The sequence below is a fragment of the Panthera leo genome, chromosome A2 (genome assembly GCF_018350215.1).
Source record: "Panthera leo isolate Ple1 chromosome A2, P.leo_Ple1_pat1.1, whole genome shotgun sequence".
NCBI classification, from domain to species: Eukaryota; Metazoa; Chordata; class Mammalia; order Carnivora; family Felidae; genus Panthera; species Panthera leo.
This window is the reverse complement of record NC_056680.1, coordinates 139620594-139632882: the sequence shown is the minus strand read 5'-3', so window position 1 is coordinate 139632882 and position 12289 is coordinate 139620594. Positions and strand designations below refer to the sequence as shown.

Below are 12289 nucleotides of genomic sequence, written 5' to 3'. Positions count from 1 at the left end.
TCATTGAACTGGTATACTATAATTACTTAAATCATCTCTTACTTCTGGTTTTTAAATTCCTTTTATTTAAAAAACTGTAACTAATATATTCGTATAAACATTTTGTTTCATATTTATATAAAAATAACAAATTTTTGAGGTATTTTAAATTATTTCCTTGATTTCCCATTTAGGAGTGCAATCACTAGATTTAAATGTTTATTTATTTTGAGAGAGAGAGAGACACTCATGCAGGTGAGGGGCAGAGGGGGAGAGAGAGAGAGAGAGAGAGAGGGAGAGAGAGTGTCGCAAGCAGGTTCTGCTCTGTTAGCACAGAGCCCAGTGGCGGGGCTCAATCTCACAAGCCGTGAGATCATGACCTGAGCCGAAATCAGGAGTTGGATGCTTAACTGACTGAGCCACCAGGTGCCCCTGAAATCAGTAGATTTAGACCCAAAAACATGATTATTACTTTCAGAGGATTTGTAAGTGTGGTGTATCATTCTGACAGAAACTAAAATTGAATAGTTACTTCCTAGATTATACTATAAAAGAAACTTTATTTATTTATTTATTTATTTAAAAGCTTAAAGATTTTTTTTAAGTGTATTTATTTTGAGGGAGGGAGGGAGAGAGAGAGAGAGGAAGAGAGAGGGAGAGAGAGAGAGAGAGAGACTGAACCAGTGAGGGAGAGCCAGAGAGAGAGGGAGACGGAGGAAACTAAGCAGGCTCTGTGCGGACAGCAGAGAGCCCAACGCAGGGCTCAAACTCACGAACCGTGAGATCATGGCCTGAGCCAAAGTCGATGGATGCTTAACTGACTGAGCCACCCAAGTGCTCCTAAAAAAAAACTTAATTTAGAATTAAACTAAAGTTGGGGCGCCTGGGTGGCTCAGTCGGTTGAGTGTCTGACTTCGGCTCAGGTCATGATCTCATAGCTCATGAGTTCGAGCCCCGCATCTGGCTCTGCTGACAGCCCAGAGCCTGGAGCCTGCTTCAGATTCTGTGTCTCGCTCTCTCTCTGCCCCTAACCCACTTGCATTCTGTCTCTGTCTCTCTCAAAAATAAATAAACATTAAAAAAATTAAAAAAAAAAAAAGAATGAAAGTTTCCATTATTTTATGTTACTGTCATGAGTGAGGTGGCAACGTGGTAGAAGTTAATGTGCTGTGTTCCTTGCATGTAACAATTAGCTTCTTTCTTACATGTCTGAAAGGGTACTAGTTAGCTATATCCTTGGAAAAATTGGTACAACGATCACTCAAATAATTCTTCATGTTTTCAGTATAGCTTGCAAGCTAAGTGGCCATGTGCAAGTCACTTAATATCTTTTTTCCCTCAGTTTTACCATCTTTAAAAAAGGTGATATTAGAATCTGTCTTCCAGGATGGTATGATCAAAGTGTCCAGCATTATAATTTAGTAACCACAAATTTTGCTTTCGTTTGATTTAGTACCATACTAAAGTAGTTAACTGCTATACAGACATCAACCTTTACTAACACTACTACTTCATTACTTAAATGTTCATTTTATTGGGAAACAGTGTAGTAGTCCTCCTTTGCCCATGGTTTTGCTTTCCATGGTTTCAGTTACCCAAGGTCAATTGCAGGTTAGAAGTGGATGATCCTCCTTCTGACATATTGTCAGAAGGTCAGTAGTAGCCTGATGCTACATCATAATACCTATGCCTTTACCCCACTTCATTTCCTCACGTAGGCATTTTATCATCTCACATCACAAGAAGGATGAGTATAGTACAATAAGATAATTTTGAGTAAGAGACCACATTTACATAACGTGCATTACAGTATATAGTTGTAATTGTTCTATTGTGTTATTAGTTGTTAATCTCTCAGTGCCTAATTTATAAATTAAACTTTATCATAGCTATGTATCCACAGGGGAAAAAAACATAGTATATATGGGATTTGCTACTATCGGCAGTTTCAGGCTATCCACTGGAGGGTTTTGGAATGTATTCCCCATGGATAAAGGGGGATTGGGGATTATTCTATTTTGCAAGGAGTAAGTACAGGATCCGAAGTCACAACTTGCCTGGATTGGAATTTCAACTCTGCCGGTTAGCTGTGTGATTTGGAGTAAATTATGTATCCCTTTAACTCTGAGGTTCTCAAGCATAAAATGAAATTATAATAGTAATAAAATTTAAATGGAGGTGTATTTAAAAGTGCTTAACACGGTTTCTGATACATTCTAAGCAGCAATAAATGTTTCTTTCCATAGTTATTTTTAGCATAGTTATTGTGTTATTTATTACTGAATAAGTAATTTCTTCAAAAAGTAACAATAAATGTTTATTATCCCCTTGTTCCTATGAGTCACAAATTCAGAAGCAACATAGCTGGGTGGTTCTGGTTCCATGTCTCTCATGAGGTTGCAGTCAGGATGTCAGCAGGGGCTGAGGTCATCTGAGTGTTATTTTGAACCTAATGGCCATAAATTTTACATTTTCCAGACTATGTCTTCAGCGGTGGTACAGTTATATGCAGCAGATCGTAACTGTATGTGGTCAAAGAAGTGCAGCGGTGTTGCTTGTCTTGTTAAGGACAATCCACAGAGATCTTATTTTTTAAGAATATTTGATATTAAGGTGGGTTTTGTTTTGCTTCCACTTTAAACTGTAGGTGCTTAGGTTTTTTATTTCAGTTACGATTTTTACATATATTTATGTATGTTACGTATGTAATTTTTGTTTATCCTGTATGTATGGTTTAATACTTTTTACATCTTGGGCTTTCCCTACATGCTCTCTTTCTAATGATACTCTTCTATTTCATCTTGTCCCATACAGAGTAGTATAAAGTCCTTTCAAGGAACTATAAAAGCGTATTTTAGTTTAGTATGTACTGTTAGTTACTTCAGCCTAGGCTTAAAGCATAATACAGTATCTATAATAATGTATTTGCTACCCATTTTTCCTTATGTTGTTTCTCAACATAGGTATGTTTACGTTTTCACAGCTTTGTATCTCTCACATTCAAACACAAATCCACATTGTTCTAGATTGGATGCCCATTCTCAGGTATTCATTTCTTGTAGTTACCATAGAAGTAATTACCTTTTTGCAGAGATGAAGTCTCCATTTATCTTTTAAAACCTTTTCTATAAGTAGGCTTTTGTAATATTTATATGTGACAATAAATATAACCAAAAAACCCCAAAAGACATTGACTTTGAACTCTCCTGGATGATACTTACGGATAGATTGTATGTCAGCCTCTGTATGTTTAATTTCTCTGGGCCTTGGCTTATTTATTTATAAAATGCGAGAGCCATCTGCGTCTATTGCAAAGTGTTTCCCTGAGATTAAGTAAGATTTAAGTTACTGTACTTCGTAACTTAGTGCTTCTTAGCATCCACTTCTCCATACTCCAAGACAGCTGAGAGATGTGGGGTATTCCTGTTATCAGTGGCTTAACTATGGCAGTGATTCTAGGGGATGGGGAAACATTCAGTAGTTTGAAAGAAACCCATAGTTGTTTTGACATACTTCTCATCACCAATGAGAAGCACTATTTAGAAGTAAAGTGCACATATAACTCCACAAAGAGAAAAGGAATGGGTGGTCCTGTGTGTATAGTGAATTCTGAATATTTTTAAGTCATGGTCTAGGTAGAACTTTGCTTTCAGAATAGGGCAATACTTATCTTCCTCTAACTACTGATTTCTAATTGTAGATAACCGTTGCTGAATGCTTGGCAATTAGCCACCTTTGGTATTAAGGTTAATTCTGTGTCTTCTACTACAGCCATACATATGACAATCCAGTCACCCATGGCTCTCCTAACCAGAGTTTACCCTTGGTGCACCTTAATCATCAGTCTTTTTCTGCACATGATTGACACTACTTTTACTAGTAGTATTAGGGAGCCACTGTATAAAATTTAGGAGTTCAAAGACTGTTAGTGAACAGTACAGAGAAGGTATATTTGACACTCCCAGCATCTTACAGAATTGAGGAAAAGAGCATTAAATGTTCCTATAATGTTTGATAGCACACGGTCTATTGCCAGTGGAACTAGGCATTGATCATCAGTGCATGTACAGCAGTATTCTATTCCTTCTGCCTGACATTGATGACCTAGTAACTGTTCTAGTTACATATTTGACCAGGTAACTGTATTTGGGAATACAGGCTAAGGAGATTGTATCTTGGCATACTGAATTAAGCTCACTCGATACGTAGTTTTTATGGAAGAAATACCCAGAATTTACTATTTTCTTATTAAGAAAACACCAATTAAATTATGTTATATATATTTTATGCATATCTGTGTTTTCTGTGCATGTAAAAGCTATTATTAATAAAAACAATTTGCTTAATAGGAGTCATCTATTTTGGTTTATTCCTAGAGATTATCTTTTTGTTAACTCTTATTTTAACTGTTGTTTTCTAGGATGGGAAACTATTGTGGGAACAAGAGCTATACAATAACTTTGTATATAATAGTCCTAGAGGATATTTTCATACCTTCGCTGGAGATGTAAGTCATATTTTTTTTTTATTGCCCTGTTTAATGTAATTGTTTTTACATTTGTCTGTGGAAAGCATCTATGAGCTTTCCATGTAAACACTGTATAAAATAAAAAGAATTATTTTACTTTTAAAAGCATCTTCATAGATAGTAAAGAGGAAATGGCTACGATTTTAAAGGGCCAAAAAAACCAAAAAGGATTTCAGAGTACTGTGAATATAACTTGCTACGTGAAAAGAAATTTGGTTTTCATCATCTTTTTGTCTTTGGGCAGATAGCTTAATCTTTCTGGGATTTAGTTTTCTGTAAAAATGAAGTCTGAATTGCCCACTAATCCATGATATCTTTTAAACATCGAATATTATATTGCCATTCAAGTTATTTTGTAAAAGAATAGTTCGTGACTTAGGAGAGTACTAAAATAAAGTAAATGTGTGTAGGGGGGAGAACAGAATTTCAAAAATTTATCACATATACTTGGGGAAATTGTTAGAAGGATTTCCATACCATATGCTCCCAGGGATTGTCTGAGTGTCTAGATTATAGGTGATTTTAATTTTCTTTATTTTCATATTTGTATTTCCTAAATTTTCTATAATAAGAAAAAAGATGGTTGGATTAGATGATCTATCTTTTCAAAAAATATTTTCTTCTCTAGCTATTGTTTTCCACATTTTTCTTAATAAAATATAAATATATGTAAATATATAAAAGTATGCATTAAGTACCATAATCAATAATGTCAGTGTGTTTCCACGTTTTTAAATAATTTACCTGAATTAAAGTTATAATTTAAATAATACCTACAGTTAAGCTGTAAAATAAAAACATTGCCTAGTAAAGATAGAGCTGGCCTGCATTTGACCAACTTTTCTGGTATTTGCTTTTTCTAAAATCCAAATTATTTTATAGAGCTCTGTTGAAGGATCAAATTTTTTTGTTTCTTTTCTTGTTGTTGTTGAAGATAAAGTATTCAATTTAATTTTGAGTGTCCACTGTGATAGGCAGCTTTTCTAAGTGTAGTCTTTTACTTTGCTTTTTCTGTGCTTTTAGCATTCTTAGGTTTTTTAGGTAAAATTAAAACTTTAAGGTAAACTGAATCTTTGTTAGTAAAGTCAGCTTTCCTTCTTCAGAAATGTACTTTGTTAGCTATCAACATTTTCATTAAATAAAGCTAAATTCATGTTTTTTGCTGTTTACCTTTTTTGCTAAAAAAAAAAAAATATATATTTCAGACTTGTCAAGTTGCTCTTAATTTTGCCAATGAAGAAGAAGCAAAAAAATTCCGAAAAGCAGTTACAGACTTGTTGGGCCGGCGACAAAGGAAATCTGGTAAACCTTTTTTTTTTTTTTTTTTTTTTTTTTAATTCTTTGAAACAGGAGCTGGCAAACTAAGGCTCATGGGACAGATCTGGCCCACCACCTGAAGTTTTAGTGAGACACAGCTATGTTTGGCTTACATACTGTCTGTATAGTATGTCTGTGGCTGCCTGTTTGCCACAACAATAGTTGGATAGTTACAACAAAGACTGTATGACACACAAAATCTAAAATGTTTATTCTCTGCCCCTCTACAAAAAAATAAAAATAAAAAAGGTGATGATCCTTACTTAAGAGGCATATTAAGAACTAGTTTTTTTCAGTTTACTGAAGAACTCATTCTGATAACCTTTTTTTGTTGGTAATATTCCATATATACTGACTCTTAAATTTGCGTTTTTATGGCATTGTTCTTACATTCTTAGAATATTTAATACTTTGTGAACAAAGACTTTTTAGGCAAGCCTAGAAGCAAATAAGCCACGTTGCAAATATAATCTGTAAACACTGTTTTGTCTCTATTTTGTCCCTAATGTTATCTATTATAAAACCATGAGAAATGCAGTGTAATTCATGAGACTTCAATATATGTAAGATAATTAGAGAATGATGCAAGATAGTGTAGAACTTTAAATTTATTGGTATAGAAATATTTGTTAACAGTCTACTGTTCCTGTTAGGAAGTGGGAGAAGGGTGATTAGGAAAGGTGAACCTCTCCAAAATCATCGTTTTAAGCAAATCAGTCTTAGGAGAAATAACATATGGGTATCGAGATCAGCAAATAGATATCCTTAAAACTATGCCATATGCTCCTTGAAAGTTTTCTGTATATCTGGGGGTACGTGTTACCACTGTGTTCAGGGATGTGCTTTACCAATAAGAGGGACTAAGCCATGAAAAAAATAAGACATTGGATCTGGAAAACTGGAGTGTAAAATCATGTATTCCATTTTATACTTCTCCATTAGTATTTTAATGTATTTCCAAGAGGGAAGTGAGGTAACAATGAGAATAAAATGAAGTAAGCTGTTGCTCACTATTGCCTTCTTAATATATCTTAACTGTAATGAGCAAATAGGAGAATTGTTAGGGACCTATTTTTTGTTACTTCTTTTTGGGATCAAGGACATTTACCACTTGATTCCATGCTAGGGAAGAATTTAAAGCTATGGAATAATTTATGGTTTAGTACCTTATTTCAGGGACATGTGGTGCTCAGCCAGGGGCTTTTTGGGGTTCCTTTTAGCCAAAATATGTGGCGTTTCCAAATCAAAGCGAGTAAAAAATGTTTCTTAAAATATAGACTAATTGACTTTGAAATAGGAAGGTCACTTAAAGGTGTCTTCAGCTGGTATAGGAATTTCTTTTTACGCAGTTCCTAAGCATTTAAGCATGGTGTTTCACAAGCAGAAAGACCACAACATTAGGGAGTCAGCTGATTCATCTTTGGGTAGTCCTTCATGCTAAGTCAAACTCCAGCTTCACCTCTCTTTAACTTAGATGCGTGGAGTCTGACTTTTGGAGCAACAAAAAATTAGTCTGTTTTCTTTTCCTCCCAGTAGCCATTTAATAGTGGAAGCCATCTATCGTGTTCTTTCTCCTTCACTTCTTTAGTTTAACCAGTTCCAGTTTTTTACTCATCACATGATGTAGTTTATAGACTCATCCTGAGTACTGAGCTCTGAATCCACTGTAGATTTTTATGTCTTCTTCAGATGGTTCAGATTTGAACACAGTACTCCAAAAGTAGTTTCACTGGTTCCATGATACTAAAACACATCTCTTGATTTGATTAAACACTGTCCTGCTAATGTTTTAGCAAATACCTCACATTAGTACCTCCCATTCATTGTTCAACCAAGCCATCGTTTTTTTCATATGTATGGCTTTTAAGCCAGGATACCGTCTTATTTTTAAGTTACTTTTTAGAATTTACACTCTGAACTTTATATTTATCTCAGTATATTTCCATATCTGTTGTCATCACTTTAAGAAGTATTTCCTCTGGTTGCAGAGGTGACATCACCTGGGAAATGGGAGATTGACATTCATTGATATAGACATAATTTGATTACATCAAATGTTTCAAAAAGTTACTTCATCAGACCACCAGATGGAGTAATACATTTATGTTTCCCATTGCCAGGATTTTCTCACTTGTCCTCCAGTTAAATCCTATTAATTTTAGTTTATGGCTATTTATAAACTAATTATTTTTATTATATCATCATTTATGGGTATTTCGCTTCTAATTTTGGACAACTTTATATTAGAAAATCTCTGGAAATTCTATTTGTTTAAAATTCTTCAGCCACTTTGAATTTCTTAAATCTAAAATGATATCAGACCTCGTATGTAAGAGTATGAATACAAAGGATTGCTAGTTCTCCTGGTTTTATTCCTTCCTAGTCTGCTGTAGTTCTTTGTTATTATTTTGGTCTACCCCGGTGCTCAGTTATCTCTGTGTATTTTCATTACCCTTATGCTTTCACTCAGTCCTGCAGCTTGAAAACTGTCCGTATGCTGAAACCTTCCAAAGTTTTATCTGTATTACTGACCCCTCCCCCCAACCTTCAGACTAATTTACTTCAGTTGACATCAGAATAGCTTTCAAACATAACATATCTGAGTAGAGCATTTGATCCATGTTCCCTGACCCCAATTAGACCTAGTCTGACTCCTCTCCTAGTCTTCCTCAACTTGGTAAAATGTTCCACTCTGGCTTACCATGGTCCCTTGTAAATCCTATCCATGAGTCCATTGTCTCTTCCTTCAAACACAGAATCTGGATCTGTTTCTCACCACCTCTGCTGCTGCCTCCCTAATCTAAGCCACCACCTTCTGTCATCTAGACTACCCTGACTCCCTCACTGGCCTTTCTACTACCACCCGGTGCCCCTTATGATCTCTTTTCCACGTAGTAGCCAAAGTTAACTTAAAAACATAGATTAGGTTATGTTACTTGCCCTATTGGAAACCCTATAAGAGCTTTCTATCATATCTAAAATACAATCTATATTCCTTCCTTGACCTGTGGGACCCTACATGATCCAGTCCCTCCGTCTTCTTTTGACTTCTCTCCTTTTACTCTTCTCTTGGCTTATTCCAGTCCAGGCTTCATGATGTTCCTTCATGCTATTCTTTCCTTAGGGCCTTTAAATATGTTGTTCCCTCTCTTAGTTTATTCAGATGTCAGTTCCTCAGAGAAATCTTTCTTAACTACCTGTACGTTGACTTAGGAATTAAGACAGAGTTTAGGTGAATTAATATTTTATGTTGATTTTTATATTACATATGCCTAATAATGTTATTTTAATTTATTTTCTAACAGAGAAAAGACGAGATCCCCCAAATGGTAAGCTCTTTGATACAAATTATTGATGAAGAAGATTTTAGGTTAAAGTTTAATCTTTTTAGAAACATATCATACATTAATACTTAATGTTTAGTATCTGTGATCAACTACTGTAGTTTATTGTGTTATTTTAAAACAACAAAGATGAGTCTTAGAAATGTACTATTCTTTGACTTTTTTGTAGCATGAAGGAAGTCTCCATAGGGTGACAGTCAATATTATATTTTCATTCTGTATTCACAACTGATTAAGTTGAGAAACTGTAATCTTGACTTAGTATCTTCTTTGAAGAGAAGGAAGATAAATTCAGTCTGCGTACTTTAAGATGTGTCTTTTCTTTTTTTTAATTTCAAAATATAATTTCACGCTTGTAATGCAAAATTAGCCCCTGGGAGAATGAACACTGACTTTAATGGTATGTTTAGAGCTAATAGTAGCTGTATCTAACCCTCCTTAATTTGATAAGGAACACTTGAAGTGTTGTGGATTTCATTTAAAAAACAAACAAAACATGTATACCAGAAAGTAAAAGCAGAATACTAAAATAAAAAGGACAAAGTCCCAGATCTTTAGGGCAGAGATTCTCATCCTTGACTCCATAAAGCATCTCTGAAATAGTGTGTTAAATTTTTAAGTGTATATATTTTCTCTGGGGAGAGAGGATGCAGGGCTTTCATCACCTTTAAATGGGGTCCCCGATCCTGTGAAGGTAAAGAACCATTGCTCTAGGAACCTTCACTATAATGGAGAATACTACTTTTTCCTTTTAAAAGCATCTCACATCCTCTCATCAGAGTTTAGATAGATTATTCAGGGAAACAAATAATACAGAGTTCTTAATTTATGACAACTACTGGTGATTGTTAGGGTTTGTTTCTTTTAAACACATATATTGCTTTCTGAATTTATCCTTAAATTTGTTTTCCTGATATAAAAACATGAATCAAATACTGCTGTATGACTGTTTGGATTATTTACCTTATTGTAATAAAAAAAATGGCTGCCTTAGGTAGCCTTAGGGCTTATCTTGTGCCAAATATTATATACTTTGTCTTTTAAATGGAAATCTTAATTTATAGGACTTCTTTGGAGATTAAATGAAGTAATCAAAGTACTTAGCATAGTACTTAGTAAATATTAGTTATCACGATGAAGACAATAACAACAATAATCATACCAGCTCCTATTACTGACCACTTACTCCCAGCCAGGCGCTGTCAGCAATCTTACAAAGTAGCTGCTGTTATCTCCATTTTATAGGAGAGCAGCAGGGGCACAGGTAAGTAACTTTCTCAAGGGCACAGAACTAGTTAAGTGGTAGGGCAGGATTCAGTCTCAAGCAGTCTAACTCCACAGCCCACCCCCTGAACCACTGTGCCATGTCCAAAAGATTTTGAAAGAGAAACTGAGACTTAGCCCGAGTAAATCAGTACCCCAGGTCCTGGGGCTAATATGTGGCAGAGGCAAAGGGAGGCAGAAGCTGCCGCGTCAGAAGTCCTTCATCCGTGAACTTTTATGTCAGTGTTGGAATTCTCTCCCTTGTTGGTGTCCTCAGTATTTTAATCTTTTTGCATTTATTATTCTGCATTCTGTGATTCTGCATTCTGCATTCTGCTTGTATGAATACAGGGGGAAGGCTTCCTAACAGTGGCATCTTTGGGGAAAGTAACCTGAGATTTTAAAGTGTAGACGTTGTACAAATAATATAAGTTAAGGGTGTAAATACCTTACGGGGTTTTAAAAATTTTAATCTTTTCAGTACATTTAAAAATACTTCCGAAAAGGCACCTAATCCATGAATACAAAGAATTTGGATATTCCTTATGTGACAGTGGTATCTCACCATTTTCTTACTTCTAGTTAGGATACTCATAATTAAATATAGTTTCTTTCTCTGCAGTTGCTCTTGCTTTGAAATCTTCAGACCTGTAGTTTTTACCCTTAGGTGCAGTGATCCCAAACTTGTTTTCATTAAATGACAGTTATAAAAATAGTACCATTAAAAGGCAAAATTGCACTAACCAATATTTGTATATTTCTTTATAAAATGTACATATAATATGGTATTAATATATTACATAATAAAGGATGAAATAAAAATTAATAGAAGTTTTAATGTTTTTTCCTGATGTGCAGTCCTTGTCTTGCTCTCCCCACTGTGGAGACCGCTGTTTTGGAGGCAGCATATTACTTTTCTGCATTTGGTGCCCGACCAGCAGATGCAGTGGACACCGTAACCACCTTGCCATGTCCATGCTGGTGCTTTGACTTCCACCCTCGTTTAGATTATCAGTTTAGCAGGCTTTTCTCGAATTGTAACTATTAAAAAGACACTTTATGTACAAGTAGCATATATTCCTGAAATGCAATTCAGTGTCTTCTTCACTAACTCCTAATCCGTGCATCTTTCTTTTTTCTTTATTGGTCAGTCTCACCTTTTAGCTTAGACGCTTTCCAATGATTTGTTCTCAGCTTCATGACTGCTTGACATCAGAGGCCTCTGGGCCACGTGTTTCTCAACTATTTTACCTTGGTGAGAGTTCTCTGCTTTTTATGAAATTAAGGGGAGGACTTTAGTTTATTCTTTTAGTTTTAAAATTAACTAGAAATGCTGTTCAGTGAGAATATTAAGAAGCCTTTTCTGTGACAGTTGTCTTTAATCAGAAGAAGGTAATTTATCATTTGACTGTTTTTTGAAAAAAAGAACGGAAACAGCCTCCTCCATTATATATTTACTTAGTATATGTTCTTAGGATGAGTATAATTTCGTAAGTGGAAGAATTAAATTACTTTTTACTAGAAGTGATTTAAGAGTATCTCTGTAATCTCTTACCAAATCTCCCATAAACCTTCCTTTATTAAAAAATGACTCTGTGCCTTGTACAGGTTTTTACTTTTTTTAGTCTGTCACTTTTGAAACAAATATTTAATTGGGCTTTAGAATGCCATTTTAAACTTATTTCTGAACACCTTCTAACTCTAAATGACTATTATCAACAGAAAGAACCAAGTACCCATTCCCTTGAATAGTAGGAAACTTTTCTAAATTTTGAAAGTTACTAGTGAGTATTTATTAAATAATAAACTGTTTATAAACTAAGAGAACTAATAAATTGGTAAGGAAATTGTATACGGT

At 34.8% G+C, this 12289-nt stretch overlaps 1 protein-coding gene across 4 annotated transcripts in view; it reads left to right on the top strand.

Moving 5' to 3' along the window:
• WASL (WASP like actin nucleation promoting factor) overlaps positions 1–12289 on the top strand; it is a 62482-nt gene that overhangs the window by 29149 nt on the left and 21044 nt on the right. For 3 of the 4 annotated variants that reach the window (XM_042923431.1, XM_042923450.1, XM_042923436.1), the window contains exons 2-5: positions 2458–2592; positions 4400–4486; positions 5713–5809; positions 9130–9153. In XM_042923431.1, coding sequence (XP_042779365.1) covers positions 2458–2592; positions 4400–4486; positions 5713–5809; positions 9130–9153 — 343 coding nt within the window. Of the gene's footprint in view, positions 1–1109; positions 1756–2457; positions 2593–4399; positions 4487–5712; positions 5810–9129; positions 9154–12289 lie in introns of those variants that run through there. The other variant, XM_042923444.1, reaches the window with a different exon arrangement.